General features: G+C 41.4%; 1 protein-coding gene across 3 annotated transcripts in view; it reads left to right on the forward strand.

Moving 5' to 3' along the window:
• The window catches only part of ADGRA3 (adhesion G protein-coupled receptor A3), a 133994-nt gene that overhangs the window by 37190 nt on the left and 70787 nt on the right, over positions 1-26017 (forward strand). For 2 of the 3 annotated variants that reach the window (XM_058722965.1, XM_058722963.1), the window contains exons 3-6: positions 10556-10627; positions 15725-15796; positions 22959-23030; positions 24845-25005. In XM_058722965.1, coding sequence (XP_058578948.1) covers positions 10556-10627; positions 15725-15796; positions 22959-23030; positions 24845-25005 — 377 coding nt within the window. The remainder of the gene's footprint in view (positions 1-10555; positions 10628-15724; positions 15797-22958; positions 23031-24844; positions 25006-26017) is intronic. The other variant, XM_058722964.1, reaches the window with a different exon arrangement.

Below are 26017 nucleotides of genomic sequence, written 5' to 3' on the forward strand. Positions count from 1 at the left end.
GCTTGCCAGGCACTCCTGGGATAACATTTTTTCAGATGAATATAAGGCATAGATCTATAAGGAAGCTGGACCGTGAACCTCTCCACTTCTGTTGAATAAGAGACTTTTCCTTATTTTCTTAGTTCTCTTTGCTTTACTTTCTCTATTTCTGTGTGGTCTTTCTTGACCGTTTTACCTAGTAGCTTCTACAGTCAAACATCCACAGGACATTTATTGCTCTGGTCACTGATGTGTTATTTACACATATACCTAGAGTTTTTATTTGTCCTTTTTAAAGTGTCTGTTCTTTTCATTCATCATGTGTCTTTTTTTTTTTTTAATATTTATTTTTGGGAGAGCACAAGTGGAGTAGGGGCAGAGAGAGGGAGACAGAGGATCTGAAGTGGGCTCTGTGCTGACAGGTTGACAGCAGTGAGCCAGATCTTGAACTTACCAACTGCAAGATCCTGACCTGAGCTGAAGTCAGATGCTTAACTGACTGAGCCACCCGGGTGCCCTGATTTACTGATTTTAAAGCTAAAACCTCTATAGTTTTTGTAATTTCCATACCAACTCCTTGAATAATCTCTTGATTCTTGCTTTCTACTGTTTTTAGAGCTTTCTCATTTTCCCTCTCTACCAGGTCACCTAACTGACTCTGGAACACCTAACTAATGTCCTCTGTCTCTGTGTGTCACTGCCCCCTCCTTGTGATGGAATCCAAACAATATCTTGCCCTTCCTTTATGTCTGTCAACTCTACCTTGGATTCTTCTGTGGTTTTCTTCACTGTAAGATTCTCCTCATGGACTCTGGTTTGCTTTGGGTTCTCCTCATGCTATCTGTGAAGTATCTAGGTAGCTTCTCTTCTCAGACTCTGCAGAGACTTTGGGACTTTGTCTTGGGCTCTCAGTGCCTCACACACAAGCTGTGTGAGTGCAGTGGTTGTCTTTGGGCTGCCATAACAAAATGCTGTAGACTAGGTGGCTTAAACAACAGAAATTTATTTCTTCCCAGATCTGGAGGCTAGAAGTTCAAGATCAAGGTGCTGGCAGGGTTGATTTCTTCTAGGGCCTTAAGGGAAGGATCTGTTCCAGGCCTCTCTTGTTGGCTTGTAGATGGCTGTGTTCTCCCTGTGTCTTCCCATTGTTTTTCCTCTTTGTGTGTATCCACATTTCCTCTTCTTACGAGGACACTAGTCATGTTGGATTAGGGCCTATGCCAGTGACCTCATTTTAAGTCGATGACCTTTTTAAAGAACTCATCTCCAAATCCCAAGTCCCATTTTGAGATTAAGAGGGGTTACGACTTCAACATAGGAATTTTGGAGGACACAATTCATCCTGTGACAATGATGTAGCATTTTTGTAAGTTTACTTATGTGTGTTTCCCCTGCCTGTTTACTAATTACTCTGCCTTGGAAGGAATGACAAAACAGAAAAAAGCATTCAGTGTTTGGCTGTTGAGTTTCAGAAGTCCTAGTCCAGTATAGAAAAGAGATTTGGGAAAAGATAACATAAGAGAAACTTCCTCCTTTCCTAGATACACATTCTGTGGGCTCAGTGGAGAGTTAGAAGGAATGTAGAAAGAGTGTTTATGCTGGTGGGTCCTGGAGAAGGGTCTCTGTCTTTGCTTTCCCACCCCTACCAGGTTTAGGGGAAGGACAGGGAAAATGACCATATAAAACAAATGGATGGTTCTGAATCTAAGGGCAAAGAGCCTCTGAGTCCTCTTTCCTGGAGAGGAAGCAAACCCCCAAATTTCCCAGGACCCAGTGTGATCTGGGAGCAGAACTGGTCACACAGCCATTGAGGCACATGGGCTAGGTCATTCTGTTAGAGTTTCCCAGGAACAGCAGAATGGCCCTTGCTGAACACAGGGATGGGTTGTTCTAAAAGAAGGTAGAAGGATCTGGGCTACTTCCGGGGAACTCAGCCTAAGACATAGCTAGCCACGTAAGTGACTTAAGGTCTTTATGAATGACATCATTTTCAAAATTTTCAGAGTTACTCGAAAATACAGTGTAGCTGATTTTATTCCTTCACTGGTCATTCCTGGTGCATCTCTCCTTGTGTCTTCCCCCTGTGAACCTGAGAGCCTTTTGTGCACCAGCACTGGAAGGAAAGCCACTGCCCCAGGGACCCTCAACCAGTGACCGAGAGTAGATGGTGGGTAGCCACCTGACCACCTCCCCTCTCAGAAGGGGTGATGCTCTCTGCTGTGCCCCAGGGGAGATCTCCTCACCAGTGCCCCTTGTATTGGCTTCCTTCTCATTAAGGGCTGGCTGGGTTGAATTGACTGGCAGATATGCCCCAGAGGTTGAGGAAACCTACAGGCCAAGCTGTCCCTGGCAGTTCTTTTGAAGAATAACTTTTTTTCTTAATGTTTGTTTATTTTATTTATTTATTTAAAAAAATTTTTTTACCATTTATTTTTGAGACAGAGAGAGACAGAGCATTAGTAGGGGAGGGGCAGAGAGAGGGGGGTGGGGAGAGGGAGGGAGACACAGAATCTGAAACAGGCTCCAGGCTCTGAGCTGTCATCACAGAGCCCGACACGGGGCTCAAACTCACGGACCGCGAGATCATGACCTGAGCCGAAGTCGGACGCTTAACCGACTGAGCCACCCAGGCGCCCCTTGTTTGTTTATTTTTGAGAGAGAGACAGAGAGAGACAGAAGGTGAGTAGGGGAGGGGCAGAGAGAGAGAGGGAGACACAGAATCTGAAGCAGGCTCCAGGCTCCCAGCTGTCAGCACAGAGCCCGATGTAGGGCTTGAACCCTGTGAGATCATGACCTCAGGCAAAGTTGGACACTTAACCAACTGAGCCACCCAGGCGCCCCTGTTTGAAGAATAGCTTCTTAAGAGGATTAATTCTCCCTCTCTCTCTCTCTCTCTCTCTCTCTGTCTCTTTCTGATATATTAAAACTGGCCTGGGTACACATACTCATTTTAGAGTGTTGTGATTCTTCTTATTTGCCACTATTTAGTGACACTCCTCTGTAGTCTAATTACTGACACTAAAATTACATACCAGGGAATGTGTTTAACTCCCCACTTTCCATTCCACCCCAAAAGATGGGTCCAGGTCATGATGGCATCTCTTTGTAGCTAGCCTGAGCCAGTAAGAGTGATGAGGGGTATTTAGCTGTGAGAAAAAGGTATGGCTCCTAAGGAATTACAGGAGGAAAGAATTCACTCTTTTTCATGACTTTGTGCTTGGAGATAATTTGTGGACCTTGGGATATCCTATCATGGTTGAGGGTCAGCCCGAAGGCCAAGTTGACATTCTGAGAAGGGCAGACTCCAGAGGTGGTTGGAACTGACCACTTAGCCTGTCCTGTGTCTTGATTTCCCTTAATGCCAGAGAATTTCCTTTATTGCTAAGGCCTTTTTGAGTAGAAATTTCGGATACTTCAGTTAAAAAGCATCTTTTCTGATACGCTTGGCATTCTTTCCTAAAGAAGTGTGTTCTTTTTCCAAGCACTGTTAAAATACTCCTTTGATTTTGTTAAAGCAATTCTTGTGCACATTTTCATTTATTTTTTAATGACCCAACATATTTAGATTTAGCTATAGACCCTAAAGTTAGACTCCTGTTCCCTAGGGAAGCTGTGTTTGGTAAGAAAGAGGAGAGATGTTAAACGAGAGAATCTGACTATAAATATCGTTTGGCAATGCCTGATTAATATGACTATTAGTAAGTATTATATAATATGTCAAGGCGTGTTTATTATTAAAGGAAAAGTGTATCTTTAAATCATATTACAGTACTCCGTTATTCATGAGAGGTATAATGTAGAAACACATGTAGTACATCATTGACCACAAATTTATGTACTGCGGTAGCTAAATCAGTACTTGTTGTAGATGCGGTTTAAAATATGAAAAGGGAAACCTATGTTTTTAAAAAATGAAACTGACATATATTTGTTTGCAGAGCTTTTTAGCTCCAATTGGGGGCGCTTGGGTGGCTCAGTGTGTTAAGTGTTTGACCCTTGATTCTGGCCCAGGTCTTGATCTCACTATTTGTGGGTTCGAGCCCTGTGTTGGGGGTCTGCGCTGACAGTGCAAAGCCTGCTTGGAATTCTCTCTCTCCCTTTCTCTCTGCCCCTACCCTGCACGAGTGCTCTCTCTTTCAAAATAAATAAACGCTTAAAAAAACACAAAAACATGCCGATCGAATTTTCTCCCGACATATTGTTTCTCTTTGAGGTGTAGGATTGTGGACAGTTGGGCTGGGGGGAGATAGGGACTAAAAAGTTGGGCCTAATGATTAATTGTATTTTCTGGGGATAAAAAATGATTTTTATAATGAAAATTTATAATCATACAGAAAAATTTAAAGAATCATGTAGTAATCTCCCATATCACCAAGTCACTTAACCTGCATGCGAGAAGAAGTAATGATTTGCTGTCATTTTTTTTTTTTTTCTTTCTTTATACTGGAACATGTGTACACATAGACATGTTTGCTGAATTACTTGAAGGTCAATTGCAGGCATCATGACCCTCTGCCTGTATTAAGAAATGTAAGTGGTTATGAATGCGATGCAGCCGTCTCTCTGTTGCCTGAGTTTATGAATATCATAATGATTCTGTAGCTAACCGTAATTTACCAAAAAGATTTTTATAGTGAAGGTCAGCTAATGGAATTCTGTCTCTCAGCTATGGTTTACTTTTTGAAAAAAATTTTTTCTTATCCATTTATCATCTGTCTTTGTCCATTTTGGCTGCTATCACAAAATACCACAAACTGGGTAGCTTGCAAACAACACAGATTTATTTTTCAACAAACATTCAGTTTTGGAGGCTGGCCGGGAGGTGCAAGATCAAGGTGCCTGCAGATTTATTGTTTAGTGCGACAGCTTCTTGGTTGACTGTCCCCTCACTTGGTGAAACGGGAGGAGGAAGCTCTCTGGGGTCTCTTTTATAAGGGCATCAATCTCATTCATTAGGTCTGTGCCCTCGTGACCTAATCACCTCTCAGAGGCCACACCTCCTAATTCCATCACTTTGGGAGTTAGGATTTCAATATGAATTTTTGGAGGACACAAACCTTCAGACCATATCAATTCCATCTATACTCTATATTGTGTGTCTGTCCCTCTCACTGAATAGACAGACGTGGACTCTGCCCTTGTGGAACTTCTGGTCTCTCAGTGAAGGTGGTTGAAGCAATCAGTAGAGAGACCTGAGGGCCACATCAGGGCAAGTACAGGGCACTGTTGTTCACAGATATTTTTCTAGAAACAGGAATGCTGTTCAAGGTGTAAAGAATGAGTAGGAGTTATGCAAGAAAACCAGGATGGAGGTAAGGGTAGATGTTGGGGGCTATTGGGATGTGTATCAGTGACAGAGCAACCACGTGCCAAGGTCTAGAGGTGAGAGAAATAGGACTCTTCATAGAAACATCTTGAAATATGACTAGTAATATGAAGAGAGAGAGGCCAGATGAGGGTTAAAGCAACGTCTGGGACAGCATGGGAAGTCAGAGTTAGGGTAGGAAAGAAAGAGGGCCAGGGCCATGGAGGACCTTGGAAGTTAAAGAGTTTGGACTTCATTCTGAGAGAACTAGAGCTTTCAGATGTTTTCTCCAGCACAGAGACACATTCAGGTTTATGCTTAGGAAGATCACTTTAAATGGAGAGTGGATGAGAGAAACCAGGGCACCAGCCGGAACTGTGTGGGGGTCACAGTGGAGAGGAGGAGAGAGAGGTGCATGGCTCTGTGCGTCATTGGAAGGCTGGACGATAGCACATCTGATAACTTTTTTTCGTATTATAAAATTTATCAAACCCAGAATTTGAAGGAACATTATGTCCAGCACCTTGATTTAACCATTATCAACTTTTTGGCATGTTTGCTTTATATGTCTCCCTCTTGCTCTAGGTGTAAATTAACTCAGTTCCTTTAGAAAATCTGCACTGTATCAATGAGAAAGATGTGTTTAAATCCTGAATTCTGGCTTGGCCACTTATTAATACCAAGATCTTGGCCTGATTTCATAATCTTTTTTGCTGTAGCAACAGACGTGTAGCAACAGTCGTGTGTCCTAGGATTGGTTGTGAATTCTTAATGGGATGACAGGTGACAGACAACAACTTGCTGAAATTAGTGACTTGTGTAACTGAGGAGCCCAGAGAGTTAGAGCTGGACTTCAGGCTTAACTGGATCCAGGGGCTCAGCATTAATTCTCTTTTCCTATCTTTTGGCTTCATTAGACAGGCTCTTCTTTACTTTTTTTTTTTTTTTTTTTTTTAAATAGTCTCAATGCCCAAATGGGGCTTGAACTTAAGACACTGAGATCAAGAGTTGTGTGCTCTGTTGACTGAGTCACCCAGGCACCCCCTAGCCAGGCTCTTATATCATAGAAGCAAGAGGGCTCTAAGGTTACCTCTTGACCTCTAATCAAACCACTGCAAATGGCCATTCCCAACCCCCGTCTGTCTCTTCCTCCCTACCCCAGGCCCTAGGTTTAGTTGGACCAGGGTCATGTAATCATACCATTTACTGAGACCACAGTGTTTGAAGAATCTGGATGGAGGTTGATCAAATGCCATACCTGGAAGGGTGGTATTGGGGGCTCTGGGGCACTGTCCGTCCTATATGGTGTGTGAAAGAAGTAGGTCTGTGAGAAGAGCAAGGGAGAAGGCAGCAAAAAAACAAAACAAAACAAAACAAAACAAACCCGAAAAACCAAAACTAAAAAAAACCTAAAAAACCAAAAACCAAAAAAATGTTTAGCACAATGACTAAACATTAAATGATTGATAGCAGTCATAGTTTGAGTTCTCATTGTTAAATTCCGGAACCTTTCATGCTAGCTCTCCTTTCTCACCTCCATCTACTCCAAAGTTTTTGAATTCCTTTTTCCTTAGGAATGAATTTTATGTTTTTTCTTTTAACTTAAGTTTTTGAATTTTTGAATGACTAAGTCTTTCCTTTTCTGCTGTGTGCCCTCAAAATGGAGCAGATGGGTAGAGTGTCTCCTTAGGTTTCTGCACTGATGTTAACACTTGGCCGAGAGTACTGGTGGGTTTCACATTACTGGGCCAGTATCTTTTTTTTTTTTTTTTTTTTAGTCAATTAATTTATTTTCAGAGAGAGAGAGAGAAAGAGCACAAGCTGGGGAGGGGCAGAGAGGGAGAGGGAGACACAGATCCCAAGCAAGCTCCGTGTCATCAGCACAGAGCCCGATGGGGGGCTCGAACCCACAAACCGTGAGATCATAACCTGAGCTGAGATCAAGTCAGACACTTAACTGACTCAGCCTCCCTGGTGCTCCCATTGGGCCAGTATCTTAACCTGAGTTTCCCCAGAAGCTGGTCCTGAGATGAAGTTTGAGTTCAGGTGGTTTATTTGAGAGGTGGTCCCAGAAAGCTCACAAATTAGGGAGGGAAGGGAGGAAGCCAACGCCTGGTGCCTTTGTGAGCAGCTTTGTTGCAGGGAACTGAGCCTGGACCCGGAACGCTGGGAGCTGCACGGACACACGTCACCCTCATCCCCCTGGAGGCAGAGGATTCTTCCACTTGCCTCTCTCATGGGGCAGGAGCTCTTCTCGGGCCAGTCACACCCTTCACTTCTGACTTCCCTGGAGTGGCCCTTAGGAGCTAGCCAGGAGAGAGCCCACAGGGCAGAGAGGCGTGTCGGGGGAGGTACAGGTCTGGACCCTGCTGTCACAATCTGCCTTAGTACCTGTCTGCCCTGGGCAGGAGTTTGGGGATAAGGGATGCTGGGGGCATGGCGTTTGTAGTTGGAACTTATTCTCTCCCTGATTTTCTGTGGAAATCGTTGCACCAAAGACCTCTTTTTCACTCCTAGTTTAGAGGACCTAAAAGCTGGTTGGTAGTTCCAGAAAAGGGTAGGATTCGTGAATTGACCTGAATATCTTTTGAAACTTTTATTATCATCCAGTTACATTTTGTGAAGCTACCTGGCCTTTTCAGATACTTTGGGTTACTTTATTTACAAAAAAAATATCTTTGAGGCTATGGTGCCAAAAACCAAAAAGGTCAGCTGCCTGCTTTGGCAAAGCAGTTTTCTTGTGGAATATAACGTCTGAGCTCTGATTAATGAAATACTCTTACTTAGTAATGGTAATCCAAGCATAGATTTTATGTGTAATAGTTATTTTTTAAAAAGGGATTGCAGGGGTGCCTGGGTGGCTCAGTCAGTTAAGCATCCGGCTTCAGCTCAGGTTGTAATCTCACAGTTCAGGAGTTCGAGCCCTGCATTATACTCTGTGCTGACAGCTCAGAGCTCAGAGCCTGCTTTGGATTCCATGTCTCCCTCCCTCTCTGCCCCTCTCCTGCTTGCACTCTGTCTCTCTAAAATGAATAGATTTAAAAATAAATAAATAAATAAATTAAAAAGATTGCGGATTACTGGGGTGGTGGTGGTGGTTCAGTTTTAGTTAGAAAAACCTGGCTCTGATTTGGGGAGGAGGGTAGAATTGAAACTGTTCCTCCAGAAGAGTACCTGATGTGTTACAATGGGAGTTAAGACCCAAGAAAGGCAGAACAGGATTTGCTGGAGAGCATGCTGCTCCCAGAATTCACAGACTGCACTTCCAGAGAAGCGTTACTGAGAGTTTCTGGTCAGTGTCTGTCACCCCATATTAAACAGCATGGAGAGTGTGGGAGGCCAGTGTCAGCGACGTATCAAGAATGGCGGACTTTGGGGCCAGTGGGTGGCTCAGTCGGTTAAGCATCTGACTTCAGCTCAGGTCATGATCTCATGGCTTGTGAGTTCGAGCCCCGCATTGGGCTCTGTGCTGACAGCTCGGAGCCTGGAGCCTGCTTTGGATTCTGTCTCCCCCTCTCTCTACCCCTCCCTGGCTTACACTCTGTCTCTCTCAAAAATAAACATTTAAAAAAAAAAAAAAAAAACAAGAATGGCGGGCTTAGAGTAAGTGAATGACTCCTACCATGTTGTGCATAGGGCCAGTCTTATCAGGATGTTTTTGTGAAATTTCCAGAAAACCTGTTCAGAAACTAACCCCAGCTTTGTAACTGGTATGTGGCAATAGTTGGAATGAGCTGTTGGAAAAAAAAAACCCAGCATGTTATGAAGCAGGCCAGATACCAGTTTTCATTAGCTGATGGGACAGTGAAATTGAATGTGCCTTCCTTCACTGGATGGAAGAAAATCCGTGGCTCAGCGTTCACTACATACAGTAAGACTTCCTCGGGGGTCTTTTCTTAAACACAAGTAGGCAAGGGAAGTCACACGCTTTCTGAGTTAGAGCAGTTTGGAAAGTCAAACATAGGGTTCTCCTGTAATTTATAGACTGCCTGGGCTCAGGCTAAAACCCCATGATGGAGCAATAGTCATAAAGATCCCAGAGACCCGTCACCTCAGTGTCATGATAACAGGTGGCACCAGTGGTCCAAGATCTACTTCAGGAAGGCCTTTTAAATTTCCAGTAAGTAAGGGACTGAAGGATCCTTTGAGGTGGCACCTGCCCTGCTAGGTTTTATCTTGGTGTTGCTCTGCATTTCTGTCTTGTTTCCCTAACTCTGTGTGCATCCCTGTGCCACGTATAATTGTGTCACATGTGCAAAGGGTAGTGTTGCCATTGTTAGGGGAAGAAGGAAGAAGGGAAGGGCGGGAGAAGTTGCAGAGAGTTTCTGTCCTTAGTCTGACATCCGGCGCCCTGAGAGATGACTGGAAACCACTTGGGACTTCAGTGGGCAAGGTTATGAGTGAGTCTGGCTCGAGGGTCTGGCAAAGCTCCAGTGTGGGCCGGCCACTGGCAGGAATGTGGTCAGGAAAAATGGGCTGCTCTTCTGCTTTTCTAAGTCCTCCTGTAGTTGACTGTCAGCTGTCTTTGAGGTCGGTGTGAACATCTGTAGGGGGCAACTTGAGTCCCCAGCTGGGCCCAGGCACCCACTGGAGAGCAGCAGCCTTATTAGCAGGTGGCTCAGATCCCCTCGGGTGGAGGGATGTGGCTGTGGCGTTCACCACCGGCCCCCCAGTGGCGATGCGCTGGCATGGCGTGGCTGTGCACTTGACCCTGGGAGTAAATTGTGCATGCCATCAGCTGCCATTCATTGCCTTGGGGGCTGGTGGATCTTTGCTTTGAGATACATATTGTGAATTATCACATTTTTATTTTACAGGAATCCTAACCATAGAAGCTCAGGGAGGGAAAAATCTGAAAAACCAAATGACACGAACGTTAGAGCGTGTATTTTTGAAAATGGTTTTTAAAAATTAAGTTTAATTATGTTCCCACATATAATCTCTGATTTCTTTCGATAACTGAAGTATAGCATACTAAGGAAGAAATTGTAGAAATAATGTATAGGATTGTAGCTTAGCCATAACTTTGAATTTGAATAGTAGTAAGGACATACATATCTTTTTTTGACATATGCCTTTATTGTATTCACCAAAAAAGTGATATTGGAACCAGATTTCTTGAATTTGAATTCTGGCTCTACTCCTTACTGCTGAGGTTAACCTTTTTGGCGTTAATTTCCTCCCATTGTTGTTTTCTGTATAGCAGGTAAGTGTAGTTTGCCTAACTATTTGTTGCAGTGCTGATACATGAATAACTTTTATTTCTAACAGGGACCTCCGAAACAATCTTATAAGTAGCATAGATCCAGGTGCCTTTTGGGGACTGTCATCGCTAAAAAGATTGTAAGTATTTGAATTGTTTGCCTATGAATTTAAATTCTTCTTTTTAAAGTAACTGTTGACCTACTTTAAGCTTTACCATGATTAAAAAAGGTGGGTTTTTAACAATTTTTAGTTAACTAGCCAGGACCGTGATTGGGGGGGTTGGTGGGAGAAAAGATAATAGACGTCGTGTAAAAAGTGGTTAATTTGTACAGTAATTTGATTTGTTTCATGGGAGATGGTTGTGTCCTTCATATGCTAATAAAATGATTACTGGCTTTGCCAATGATCATAATATGTAATATGTGAAGGAAGGATTTTAAGTTATAACTGCATTCAAGCTCCATCTGTTGTATATCAATATCAGTTGAGTCCCCTTTCTATTAATGATTCAAAGTCTTACTATTAGCATGTATATTTTATCTGTGTATTATTATTTCAAAACCTACAGAGCAGGTTTTTAGTACTTTTGAGGCTAAATAACCCCCCTCACCCCTTATTTTGCTGTTTTCACAGCTGCCCTGTGAGCTCATATTTGAGCATGTGAGCTTAATTATTATTAAGTACTGGCTGCTTACCATGGTCTGACTTCCTGGGAAGAGCTCACAGACTCTTGGGGGCAACTAGACAATGAAAATATACCCTAACACAGGCACATGTGAGCTGTCACAGATAAAGTTATAGCAATAATAATCCACCAATGACAGGAGCGGCCACCTGGGAGGGGAATGGCCTGTCACAGGAGCAGTTGACCTTCAGATTTGACCTGGCTCCTGAGGGATGAATAATACATACTGAGGAATAACAAAATGGGTGTTCTAAGCAGAATGGACAATGTGGGAGAATATGTCTCTTGGGGTTGAGTTCTTTGGCCAGAGCATGAAGTATATAGCAGGAAAAGATGAGTTTTGGAAGTTGGGCTGGTCATGGAGGGATTAAGTTTGGCAGGCTTTTGATGACCTGCCACATTAAAGAACTCTGAATCTCTTCAGACAGGGCGAGCTAGGAGTGCCTGGGTGGCTCGGTCTGACTTTGATTTTGGGTCATCACGGTTGAGATCGCGCCCAGTCTACACTGCCAGCACAGAGCCTGCTTGGGATTCTCTCTCTCTCCCTCTCTTGTCTGTCCTCCCCTGCTGCACTTTCTCTATCTCTCAGAATAAAAATAAACATTAAAAAAAAGTGTGGGGGGGCGCCTGGGTGGCTCAGTCGGTTGAGCGTCCGACTTCGGCTCCAGTCATGATCTCGCAGTCCGTGAGTTCGAGCCCCGCGTCGGGCTCTGTGCTGACAACTCAGAGCCTGGAGCCTGCTTTGGATTCTGTGTCTCCCTCTCTCTCTGCCCCTCCCCCATTCATGCTCTGTCTCTCTCTGTCTCAAAAATAAGTAAACATTAAAAAAAAAAAAAAAGTGTGGGGCTAGGAGGACTTTTTGGTTTTATCATACTCTTTTATTTTATTTTTTTTTAAGATTTAATTTTTAAGTAATCTCTATACCAAATGTGGGTCTTGAACTCACAACCCTGAGATCAGGAGTTGCATCCTCTACGGGCTGAGCCAGCCAGGCACCCCTATCATACTCTTTTATTATTTAACATTTTTAAGGTATTGAGGGTGCCTGTTCATTTTTTTTTTTTTTTATGTCTTTGTTTTCCATATTATTTGTATAGTAAAATCAGCTCTGTTTGTTCTTAGTTGAATCATGTCATGACTTAAATGCTGGCAGTGACCTTCCCTCCCAATATTTTTGACGTTCGGTATCTATCATTCTCTCATTCAAAACTCGTTCCTTTTTACAGTCAGAGCCAGTTGTAAGAGTTGGCCATGCTAGTTTTGCATATTTAAAAAAATTACTTTTACACATAAATTTTTTTTTCGTCTAAAACGTATCCTCTGAAACCCTTCCTCTCAGTCTCCTCTCTTGGGTTTCTTAGTGTTCAGAATTCTGGAAGATGAAACATAGTAGGAGTTAAAGGATTCTCTCTTCATTCTGTAAAATTGTTTAAAATCTCAGTCAGACTCTGTAGGAGGAAATTTTATTACCATGGTTTTCGTTGAGGGCCGTAGATGGTGGTTCATTGTTTTTATCAGCCATGCGTGCACTCAGGACGCCCAGGGATGTCTGGAGGAGGTCTTGCCCCTGATCAGTTTTCTTCCTCGTGCACTTTGCTCTCCATTATTTTCCAGTTAAGGCTTTTTAACGAGACAAGTCAGAAAAACTGGCCCTTCTGGAGTAGGTCAGTGGTGTTAATGGAGACTGGAGTTCTGGATAAGGAAGATAAGCATTGGAGGGGAGGGGCATTACGTGGGGCATCAGAGTTGCAGAGGATCAAGGTGTAGAGTTAGGTTTCCAGCCCAGTAAAAGTAGTAACTGAGCACAGCAGTGGATCAGGTGGTGAGACAGAGACCACCATCAGTTCCGTTAAACAAAAATGGAGTCTGTTGTGGGTGCTCAACAGTGAGCCCAGCTCCGAGATACACAGGTAACTCAGGAATCCCTAGAGGGGTTGGCAGACTAGTGGAATCATATACACCGACCAGGAGCCTAGATGTGGGCTTGGGATCTTCTTACAGAGAGCTGGAGCAGTAGCTACAGTGTAGCTCCAAGAGCTTCTAGCACTCAGCCGTTCCGACCCAGACGAGGGTGTGGAACTTGGCCATTGAAGGGCTGCAGGCACCTCTAAACCGGTCACTGGGGAGAGGAGCAGCAGCTTAATACGCTTGTTTTATTACTGAGGCCCTTTCTTTGTGCTTCTTACCAGGTGCACACGGACACCATGTTTGGATGGGTCAGTTTGAATCCAGGTGTAGGAACAGGAGTCCTCAAGTAGGAAGCGAGAGAGCTGGTATTAGACTCACCCTATCAGAAATTGGGGCAGAGGCTGAACCATCTTTGTTTTATTTTTCCCTCCTGGCGATTCTGATGCTAAAGTTGGAGAACTTCTAGAATAGCTTTCCCTCCAGCTTTTTTTTCCCCTCTGCGGGTGGGGTGTGACCTCATACTGCCAGATAAGACAACTTCTCTCCCTCTGTGATTGACACCACTGGATCCCAGCCTTTTGGGAGGGAAGCTCTTTTTTAGGAAGATAAATGCTAATAATATCTCCATGTAGAGATGGGAATTGAAGGGAACTTGACTGTGAATAAAAAAGCAGTTTCATCAGGCTGTTTTTCAACGTTTTTTTTTTTTTTTTTTTTTTTTTTTTTTGGGACAGAGAGAGACAGAGCATGAACGGGGGAGGGGCAGAGAGAGAGGGAGACACAGAATCGGAAACAGGCTCCAGGCTCCGAGCCATCAGCCCAGAGCCTGACGCGGGGCTCGAACTCACGGACCGCGAGATCGTGACCTGGCTGAAGTTGGGCGCTTAACCGACTGCGCCACCCAGGCGCCCCTCATCAGGCTGTTTTAAGGATAATGCAGAATATCTTAGATTCTCTGTCTAGTTCTTTATCCTTTAGTAAATAATTTCTCAAGTACTTCCGTCCAAAATAAATAAATAAGTTTCTTTTTTTTTTTTTTTTTTTTTCAACATTTTTTATTTATTATTTTTGGGACAGAGAGACAGAGCATGAACGGGGGAGGGGCAGAGAGAGAGGGAGACACAGAATCGGAAACAGGCTCCAGGCTCCGAGCCATCAGCCCAGAGCCCGACGCGGGGCTCGAACTCACGGACCGCGAGATCGTGACCTGGCTGAAGTCGGACGCTTAACCGACTGCGCCACCCAGGCGCCCCAATAAATAAGTTTCTTGATTGGTAGCATTTAATTACTAATATTGCCCCCTGCATTGCCTGAGCATTTCTTTATTGCATTACACATTAAGTAGTCTCTTGTGTTCTTGCCCAGGAAGGTAATTGCCATTTATAATAATCTTCCCACTAGAAGATACATTCTTAATTTCAAACAGCTGACTTGTAATGGAACTTACGGTATACGGTTTGCTGGCTGAGAGCATCCTGTATGAAACTCAATGAGAAACAAACATATTCTGTGTTAGTAACGTTTGCTAGTTGCTTATGGATACAGGCACTGCTTCTTATGAGGCCTTAAATCATTCATTTCAATTGTGCATCTCCCTCGACAGCCACACATAAAGTGTTTTTGTAAGTGTACCGTGCCTTTGCCTTTATTTTATAGATAATTTGAATCAGGAAGATTAAGTGGCTTTCTGAAGAATAAACTACCAAAAGTAGGTAAAACCCAGACCCATTCAGTTTGTCTTTTGCTTTATCAACACACTCAGGCTGATTCTCCATCTAAATGGAAACCCATTATCAATACCTAAATACTATTTTAAATAGGTATAGCTATAATGAAATTGTTTCCCAAAGAATCAGTGGTAATTACACCAGTTAAAGCTCAGAAGAGAGACAAGATAATGAATAGAGCCCAGAAATGCTTGCTTAAGCAACAATTCACAAAATGATGCCTAATTTTCTTAAACAGTAAAACCCAGAAATGAAAGGAAAATCGGCTGGAATAAAAAAAGTCCCACAGGATTAAATACTTCACTTTAACATTGTGAGGAGCAGGGTCCTGGAGCCCAGCAGGCGCAAATAAAGTTTCAGTTTTGAATGGCTTAAGATTCTTTTATCAAAAGTTGCTGTAAGATAGAGAAGGCAAAGCTGTAAAGTTTAAGGAATGACATTAGAAAGCAGTAAGTTTCAGGTATTCTTGAGGAAATAAAAGTTCAAATATTTTGGTTATTTGCCCCTTTATTGTCTGTTAGATGTTCGCTGAGACTGAGCTCTGTCCCTAACTTCTCCAGCGTCGTGAACTGTGTAGGCCATCTAAGGAATTCTGTCACAGACAGTAAGGTAGATGGAGTCTCCTTTTTACCACTCCAGTTTTATCTTGAGTCATTTTATAGGAGTAAATGCTTGAAATACAGAGGGCACCTATAATTAGACAGCATGTAGTCTGTAAGTGCCAGAAATAAGTGAAAGCAAGACTTCGTTTTTCTCAGTGCTACCCTTAACTCACTTGAGGTAGGTAAACTTCTCAGAGATGCTGAAAAGATCTTGTATGTTACCTGGGTGCTGTTCCTGAATATTGAATGTATGAAATCTTCATTAACCAAGAGAACACATTGAAGATATTTTTTCTTTCCCCTTTCTCCTTAGGGATCTGACAAACAATCGAATAGGATGTCTGAATGCAGACATATTTCGAGGACTCACCAATCTGGTTAGGCTGTAAGTACTCTTTTCTATTAAAATGTAAGAAAGCATGTGAACTATTGCTCAGATATTTATAGATACCCGTGACATGTTTAATAGTAAAGTAGCAACTGTTGGGATTATAGAAGGAGAAGCAGATAGCTGGAAATTCAATCCTGGAGACATAGTGTCCTCAGAACTTAATACTCTGTTACTGTGCGCACGCACACATGTACACACAGGGCCACACAATGTGGTATGTGCCTCAGAGGACATGTTCGTGTGGAGAGAGATGGTCGGAAGCTTTGCCAGTCTGGATAAATTTCCTCGAAGAGGTAAAACGTGAGCTGATGGTCCAGAGATTGTAAAGATTTGGTTAGTTAGAGAGGAAAAGAAGCGGAACAAATGATGCATGAAAGTGGAAATAGGAGCAAAGCCATTGTCAAGGGGAAGGCCACTGGTGTGAAGAATAAAATAGCCATTTGAATTGTGATGCCTCTGACTTTGTGATTTGGGGTGAGTTAACTTTTGTGAGCTTTTCGATTATTTTTCATCTGTTAATATAGGTTAATATACCTCAAGGTTATTATAAAGATGAATTAAAATTTGAATTGTCTGTATCTATCTCAAAATTTACATATGATATAAATGCAGAAGAACTTTGTATAAGCCCTCAAATGCATTTTTTTTTTAATTTTTATTTTTATTTTTTAAAATGAAGAAGAGGTTCTGTTTGGGAATAACTAGAAGTGAAGCCTATAATAATAGAACTTTAATTTTTTCTTAACGCTTTTTTTATTTTATTTTTTGAGAGTCAGAGATAGAGTGCAAGCAGGGGAGGGGCAGAGAGAGAAGGAGACACCAAATCTGAAGCAGGCTTCAGGCTCTGAGCTGTCTGCACAGAGCCCAGTGCAGGGCTTGAACCCATGAATGCGAGATCATGATCTGAGCCCAAGTCACATGCTTAACCAACTGAGCCACCCAGGCGCCCTTATAATAGAACTTTATATGGGAGCGTATGAGAAGCAGATAGAGGCTTAGATCCGATTTAACAATAGGAATGCACTGAAGGACATTTATCTGGGAAGATGGCATAAAATCCTATTTTAGAGAATAGTAATCTGGGAATAGGGTGCAGGATGAAATTCGGGATTTACAGTAGAAGGTCTAGTTACGAGGGTTGTCTGTGTCTGGTTCTGTCTCTGTAGCTTTTCGGAATGTTTCTTCAACTTCATTCATGTTAACTTTGAAAAAGCTGTTAGGGGGCTTCACCAGGGAGATGAGTTCACCCTAGCAGGAAGGGAGGGGACTTAGGATCACCTGTTAGAAGACCACAGAGGATTCCTGTTTCTTAGCAAACTCATAATACTTTTCAGTGAGCCCTTTAATTTAGGGGGAGACGTATATGGCCAATATTCCTGTGTTAAAATAGAAGACTGATTTGGTGTACAGCTTTACTCATAACTGGAAATCAATGAAACCAATTGCATTTTTTCTTTTTTTGAGGCTGTATCACAGCACTTTTATTTCAGTGCTTTTATCTCTTCTTGAGGGTTTTGTATTTTTGGTTTTTGAGGACTGCCCAGGAATTGGCAAAATGAGGCATTTATGGAGAAAAATCTGTTATATTTTTGGATAGCTATGACTCAAGTAACAAAAAAGAGTCTGGAGTCTACTGTTTTCATTGACTTGGGTTCCAGATGGATTTATAGCTTCGGCAGAAGAACTAGAAGGGGCAGTCTTTATGTTAGGGCGTTTCCTTACTGTTTCCTTACTGTTTGTTTGTTTGTTTGTTTGTTTCTTTCTTTCTTTCTTTCTTTCCCTCCCTCTTCTTTCTTTCCCTCCCTCTTCTTTCTTTCTTTCTTTCTTTCTTTCTTTCTTTCTTTCTTTCTTTCTTTCTTTCTTTCTTTCTCTCTCTCTCTCTCTCTCTCCCCCTCTCCCCGTCTCTCTTTTTCTCTCTGTCTCTCTCTTCTTTCTTTCTTTCTTTCTTTCTCTCTTTCCTTTTCTTTCTTTCTCTTTCTTTCTTTTCTTTCTCTTTCCCTGTATTTCCTTCTCTTTCTTTCCTTCTTTCTTTTTCTTTCTTTCTTTCTCTGTACTTCCTTCACTCTTTCTCTCTCTCTCTCTTTCTTTCTTTCTTTCCCTGTATTTCTTTCTTTCTTTCCTTTTCTTTCTTTCTCTTTCTTTCCTTCCTTCCTTCCTTCCTTCCTTCCTTCCTTCCTTCCTTCCTTCCTTCCTTTTTTTCCTTTTCTCTCCTCCTTTCCTTCCCTTCCCTTCCCTTCCCTTCCCTTCCCTTCCCTTCCCTTCCCTCCCCTCCCCTCCCCTCCCCTCCCCTCCCCTCCCCTCCCCTCCCCTCCCCTTCCCTTCCCTTTCCTCTGCCTCAAAACCTGAAGTTTTAAAGCTCGGGTACATCTCTTAGATTTTTAATTAATTCTTTGATACTTGTGAGAATTTACAGGACATTTATTCAGGTGAATTATTCAAACAGAAGAATAGTGCTACCAGGTCTCCTACTTTGAGATTTGATTGAGATAATTTTGTAGCCCATGTAGTAATAGGTCTTTGTGGCTTTTTTAAATGCAACAGTTGATGGCACATACAGAAGTAAACCTGACTTAACATCCTTTAAATACTGTTCTAAGAAAAATTGGCAATTGAGGTAACTTCTTAATGTTCAGAAATGCATTGTAATGGAGATGCCTATAATAATTTGGGTTGACCTAGGTCTAGAGCTGTGGATCAAGAAACTTTGGACAAGTATTCTATATGGGCAACAGCAATTTCCCAGTTTCTAGGCTGAGCCACCCTGTGTGCTGGTTGTGAAGGCTAAAAACAATTTGTGTTTCCCCCTGGGAAGAAAAACATACTTAAAAAAAATTTTTTTTTCTAATGTTTATTTTTGAGAGAGAGAGAATGCACTAACAGGGGAGGGACAGAGAGAGGGAGATACAAAATCCGAAGCATGCTCCAGACTCTAGGCTTTGAGCTGTCAGCACAGAGCCTGACACAGAGCCTGATGCTGGACTTGAACCCATGAGCTATGAGATCATGACCTGAGCCAAAGTCGGACACTTAAACGACTGAGCCACCCAGGCACCTGAAAAACATATTTAAAAAAAAATGTTTATTTATTTTGAGAGAGAGAGAGAGAGAGCACGCCAGCCTGGGGAGAGGCAGAGAGAGAGAGGAGAGAAAGACAACCCTAAGCAGGCTCTGCGTTGTCAAGAGATCCTGACCTGAGAGTTGGACGCTTAACTGGCTGAGCCAACCAGGCACCCCAAAATAGTATTTTCTTAGTGTAACAAGTGGAAAAAAAATTTGATTAGCAATGGGGCACATAGTGCATTTCTTACATAAGATCTGTCTCCCCCCCAAAAGACCAGGTATACAGAAGAAGGGAATCCACAGTGGATCACTCTTATAGATATTTCCTCTGCTGCTGCTTCGGGGGACTCTCTGGGTTGCCCTGGAACTTGGCATCTGGGACTGGCTGGGCTTCTTAGCCAAGGAGGCTGGAATGGAGGCCTCTTGCCAGGGAGGCCGGATGAGACCTTGGCACACAGACTGTAGCCTTCTTGCCCTGGCTTCTCATTGTTTTGAAATAAGTTGTGGCTTTAGAGGCTTAGGTTAAGAATTCAAAAATAACTTTAAATAGTCTGAGGCTTCAGTGGACATGGATGTGGAGGGTAAAATTGATTAATTCTATCTGTGGATCTCAGCCTTTGTTGATGGAGAATTTCTGGGGAGAACCGTCTCAGAGAAGTGAGGGCTTAACTTCCCAGAGGTTCCCACCCTATTCCGCTCAACAGTGGAAATAACCGGCAAACCGAAGATGAGGAGCTGAAAATGGATGCTATATTTAAATTATTTTTTAATGTTTATTTATTTTTGAAGGCCAGAGAGACAGCGTGAGCTGGGGAAGGGGCAGAGAGAGAGAGGGACACAGAATCTGAAGCAGGCTCCAGGCTCTGAGCTGTCAGCACAGAGCCCAACCTGGGGCTTGAACTCACAAACTGTGAGATCATGACCTGAGCCGAAGTCTGACAGTCAACCAACTGAGCCACCCAGATGCACCCTGGACACCATATTTAAAAGCCAAACCAGAGATTTTTTTTTTTTTTCTCTGAATTGCATTGTATATTTTCATTATAAGTCTCTCTCCTTCATTTAGGAGGTTAATTTCCAGAGAAATTGTTAGGAGATCAGCAAATCAAAAGCTTTCTCCTTTTTTCTTTCTTATGAATTTTGATCAATTTAAATCTGATATTTTTTTTCCTAAGAATTACACATTTAATATTTTTCTATCAGAAATAATTGATAAGTGGTGTTTATGAAAACTTCCTTTATACAACTGAACAGTTAGTGATGTCATTAAGTAATAAAACCATTTAGAGACCTGAAGGAAAAGTTAAGCCTCCTTCCATCACCTCAGACATACCACTGTGAGGTCGCCTGTACTCACTACGTGGCTGTCTTATTTTCATATTTTCTGTTGCTCCCACAAATGTACGGGCATGCATATAGGGCTTTAAATGTGTGCTGTACTCAGCAGTTTACTTAAAAAAAGTACCCATATATCATTAATCTCTTTTCAAGGGGGTACATATTGTCGTAGTCCTTGTTTGTTAATAGTTACAGAATATCCCTAGTGTAGAACTGATTATAATTTAGTCAATTGTTCTTCTGTTGAAGGAGATTCTATTTGATTGCATTTTCCCTTGCTTTAATCCATTGGCCCTGGTAAATATCCCTGTTTATACACAGGTGATGTATATATTTAACTTACAGGAATTCAGATGTATCTGTTTAGCAAAAAGTAAGTAAATAAAAATTAAGACATTAAGAAACAACAATGCAAGGGTGGGAGTGGGGGATGGATGGATTAGTCACCTGCTGTTCCATTCAGTGAGGTGATAGACTGGGGAGCAATGACTTTGCTGTGCTGTTGTCATTCTCATTTCCCTTTTGCTTTTTCTGTGTAAGCCTCTCAGAGCTGGGGTGTGATTGTAGTGTTTTAAAACACGTGTAAGTTTTTATGGTCCCCAAACCAAAGCCAGTCACTCTGTTTGGTGTTCAGCCAGTCTGTTTGAACGCTGGAGGAAAAATTGGTTTGTGTTGGGATTTACTGGAAGGATGGCATGTCTCACCCCAGTGTGATTCCTTCCTCTGTGATTTCCAAGAGGAAATCGCTAATAATAACTAATAATTAGAATAAAATTACCTAATAATTAGAATCTAATGATCCCTGTAAGGTGCTTTTATTTTGTTTATACTTAAATCCTATATTTACAGGATAGAGCTTTATTTCCAACTTACTATTAAGGAATTTTTCAAGCTTGCAAAAAAAAAAAATTAGAGACAATTATATAAGGAATTTCCATGTACCCTTCCTCCTGTTTTAACACTTAGCAACTTCATAACCAGTCTTGTTTTAGTTATGCCTCCCATCTCTTTTGCCTTCCTGCCTACCTTGGTTTAAACAGATCCAAGTAATCATGTAATTCCACATAGGATAGCTTCATACAGGTACTGTTGTTCATTTTAATTGCATGTAGGTTACTTTTTTTTTTAAGTTAATTTCAAGAGGAGAGAGAGAGAGCACAGACATGCGGGTGGGGGGGGGGAGGGGGGAGAGAATCCTAAGCAGGCTCCACACCCAGTGCAGACCCCTGTGTGGGGCTCGATCCCAGGACTGTGACATCATGACTTGAGCCAAAATCAAGAATGGGACGCTAAACCCACTGAGCCACTCAGGTGCCCCTAGGTTACTTTTTAAAAATATAATAATGAATTACACTTCCATCTGTAATATCCTTTTCAAAATCCACATTCAGTATCCCTTCTGATAGGCCAAAAAAGAGAAGGGCATCTCTTTCATCATTCTTTTAATGGCAAATCTCCTTTTTTGTTTGTTTGCTTACATTCCTAGGCAGCTCTCCTATGAGAATCTGAACCCTTTTATCCAGGCCTTTTCTATCAAAAATTCGTATATTATATTTAAAAGCCAATCCAGGGAGGTCTTTTTTTTGTTTGTTTGTTTTTGTTACTGAATTTCATTGTATATTAATTTGTGAAGGATTGGCATTTGTGTCATATTAAGTCTTCCCATCCAGGAATACACGACTGCAGATGTCACAGGAATGGCTGACCTTTCCCGGATCAGTTCTGTTCCCTCTCCCGACCAGGGAATCCATCTACCTGATTGTCCACACAGGAGGGATTCAGTCCAGACCCCAGTGAGAGGCAGGCTTTTTCCCAAGTCTCAGGGCATCTCCTTTGAGAATTCTAGGTCTAAATTGTATCTATTCTTGATAGTACTATAGACAGAGAACAGATCTTCAGATCTTGTGGGGGTTGACCTTCCTGCCATTTTTCCGGAGCCCTCAGTCCTGATGTAGTATTCAGAGCCTCCTGAAGTGGAGTCCACATCCCGAATAGTCAGCCACCACCACGGAGCACCTACTGTGTACCACAGCTTGTTACTAGCTGCCAGGGGTACCCTGATAAATAAGACGCACAAGTCCTGCTGCTCCCAGAGCTTATGGTCAAGCGCGGAATCCTTCTGGGTTTACCAAACCACTCAGATTGTAGCATGGGACGTTCTGGGTTTAAGTCATACAAAACTCAGCAAGGGTTAGGTATTTATTCAAGTCATCTGATACAAGGGGAGGAAACAAAATAGGTTAAGTAATTTGCCCAAGGCCCACACTGAATTATGTCCGTCTTAAACCCTGGACTCTTTCCACTCTGTTCACATTTTTTATCCGCTTCCTATGGGTTGCTGCTGATAATTATTCAGATCATCCTTGTCCTTGTCCTTTTCTGGTTTTTAAATTTCTGCTTTCTTACATGATGCGGAGTTAACATGCGAAGACTGATTTACTTAAAATGAGAGCATGACTGAGGCTCTACCTTATTGGTAAGGTAGCTTTTAGATTCGCCTGGTATTTGGTAGAAAGTCCTATGTGATAGTAATAACTTTAATTTTATTACTTGAGATAGGCTGAGAACAAAGTTATTCATCCTTGGATAAAGTATTTACTACTTGCTCCTTTTTATAAGATTTAAAACAACTTTCATAAATTCTTTATAACATTATTCAGTGATTATAGGACACTTTAGAAAATTGTATAAAATGATACATAATTGTATTTTTTATATGAAATTGTTTCCTTTTTTTTTTTTCTTTTTTCTTTCCCAGAAACCTTTCAGGGAATTTGTTTTCTTCATTATCTCAAGGAACTTTTGATTATCTTGGTTCATTACGGTCATTGTAAGTAAGAAAAAATTTTTTTCCTGTTTTGAAAAATAAATCTTGATTTTTTAAGAATTAAAAACAGTTATTATATGGTTTAAGAGACTTCATGGGGAAAATGTGAAATTTTGCAGAAGTTAGATTCTCAATTGGGAGCATGAATTCTCATTGAAAAGCATACTATAAACCAGAGTAATGTGTTTCAGACTGGGACAGCCATTTTCTCCTTAGAATACTGTCTCTCTCTATATTTAGAGTAAATAAATGGGCAATTCATTCTCTTTCACTTTATTTTCAAATTAGAAAAGATTGTTTGACTAGTTGAATCCTCAAAGTATAAAATATCCTTCCCTATGAAAGTCTATTGTGAAGAATATTTTATACTTTAGGGTTTTACTTTTATCTTGTAACCCTTTCCCCAAACTGAATTCACAACTAATTACTGAAATTTCTAGGATTGTTTATGTAGAATGCCTGCTTTACGAAACCAACATAAGATCATACTGACATAGCTCTCTGTAGCTTTAGAATTAGCTGATCTTTTTTTTCCTCCCAAAACAGTTTTATTAACTGAGATTGTATGGGAGTTCCTTTTGACAGTAATTGTATTTCCACATTAAACCATAATATATTTCAAACTGTAAGTTATACTAATTTCTATTGGAGATACAGTTAAATAAAATGTTTTTCAAATCTTTATTGCGTATAATTTATGGGGTTGATTATTTTTCCAGGGAAAAATGTCTTCTCTTGCAGATGCTATCTGGTGTATGCTGTCTTCTTCCCTACTGTGCCTTGTCTTCTCCATTTTTTTTTTTTAACCTTTCCTTCCCTGTCTCTTCTCTGCTCTTCTCCTTTAATTTTCTAGGTGTACTGTTTAGCAGTTTTCACTGAGATGTAGCTAATATTTAGGCATTCGTCTGGCTCCTCACCATTATAGATATGGACACATGTATCCACTTGAAGACCCACGGTGGATCAAAGTCTGTCTCGTCTTTCTTTTTGTTGCCATTACCATTGTTTAGTGAATGAAAACATCTGTAGTAGGCTCAAGTCAACCATTTCTGTAAGTTTAGAAAATAAGGACTGCAGAGACTAATCTGGCTTTTGAGACCTTGGGCAGTAGGAATGTAGGAGGTATTTTTATCCAAAAATTGGGAAAAATGGCTAGTGTTTTTACCTCCGCGTGCTGGAAACCAACCAGAAAGTGGTGCTTAGGGGTTAGAAGTCAGTCCAGTCGTCCTTCCGTAGTGTTTTCTAAAATTTACTTTCTCTTTTGTGTATCACTCATCCCACCTCCTTTTTTTTTTTGCCAGAATTAATGAGATGAAGCCTGTGCTGATGCACGGTCCGTGCTAGGAACACACATGTTATATTTGTTCTTTGCACTTTGATTTATTTGTGCAGGATGTGTTAGGTTCTGTGTTAGTTGTATCTATGTTTTGTCCCCCTATTACGTAACGTGTTCGTGTCCCCATGCTTTTTGATGAATGGGTAGAAGTTTGATAGGCCCAGAAGGTGGAGGTTTGCTATTCTAGACCCTAAGATTCAGGAGCCTGTTACATAGAAGAGGGATGATGTGTAGATTTTGGTTGCATACCAGCTTTGATCTGAAGCGGTCAGTCTCAGGATTAGCAGGGGGGTAGGGCTGGGGTCAGCCATTCCTCCTGTCCTCTCATTAGCAAGGAGAACACAACCGGTGGGTGGTTTGTGCCCCAGGCATCCCAGGGTGAGCACTGGTGTGCTTGTCAAAGCAGAAGCCAGCATATAAAGCAAACATGCCATTCTATTACATTCACTGTAATCACTAATTTGAATTTTGTATGTTACAGAGAGTTTCAGACTGAGTATCTTTTGTGTGATTGTAACATACTGTGGATGCATCGCTGGGTAAAGGAGAGAAACATCACTGTCCGGGACACGCGGTGTGTTTATCCTAAGTCTCTTCAGGCCCAGCCAGTCACGGGTGTGAAGCAGGAGTTGTTGACGTGTGGTAAGAGAGAAAGAGAAAGAGAGAAAGTGTTTGCCATATTTTACTTGCTACTGTCTTTTTCCTGACAAACTGTGAAGTTCTCTTCACACTGTGATGGAACTGATTACAACCATTACTCTTCTTGGATCTGATAATACATATTTAGTGTATGTGAATAGTTAAGTCAACTGGATAAAACAGTTTTGGATGGGTGTTTAAAGTTCTTAGGTTTTGAACGGCTTTCTGTACGAAAAGCAAGTTCAGACAATCTTCAGATTTTCTATCAGTTGGCAAATCAGGAATTTGATAGTAAAAAAAAAAAAATCTGTGGTTGCAATCATACTACTTGTTGGTAGGAGTGTGAATTAATAGAGCCTTTTTGACATATACTTTGGCAGTATGTATTGGTGTTCTCAAAAATTTGATACAGTTTAATCCAGTGATTCTATAGGAGGGTGTAATTCTTAGGAAATGATCAGCTATGTTAGTCAGTATTTAAGTGTAAGCATATCTTCAATCCTCAAAAATAGGGAATTGACTGAATTACTTGTGACACATCTATTTATAATAATGCAGCTATTAAAATTCATAATTTTGAAGAGTATTTGAAGACTTGAGGGAAATACAACATATTTATTAAAAGAAAAAGAAAAAAAATACACATAAACCGAAAATATTCCTTAAAATGATAAGAGGAGATTCCAGACTTTGTGTCTGGAAATAAGCAGTTCTATACTTGTTTACATTGTTTCTTTATTATCTTTATTGCTGTAGTTTCACAAGTAAAATATGCTCATTAGATGAAAATTAAGATTTGTGAAAAGAAATAACATATACATATATCAAATCATCATGATGTACACTTTAAATATCTTACAATTCTAAACATGGGTGGGAAGAATAAAATAAACAGAAAAATATATTATAGTTCTGTCAGTTATACCTCAATAAAGCTGGAAGAGAAAAGACACTAAAAGAAGCAAACCTATGGGGTGCCTGGGTGGCTCAGTTGGTTAAGCATCCAACTTCGGCT

The sequence above is a fragment of the Neofelis nebulosa genome, chromosome 3, assembly GCF_028018385.1.
Source record: "Neofelis nebulosa isolate mNeoNeb1 chromosome 3, mNeoNeb1.pri, whole genome shotgun sequence".
NCBI lineage: Eukaryota > Metazoa > Chordata > Mammalia > Carnivora > Felidae > Neofelis > Neofelis nebulosa.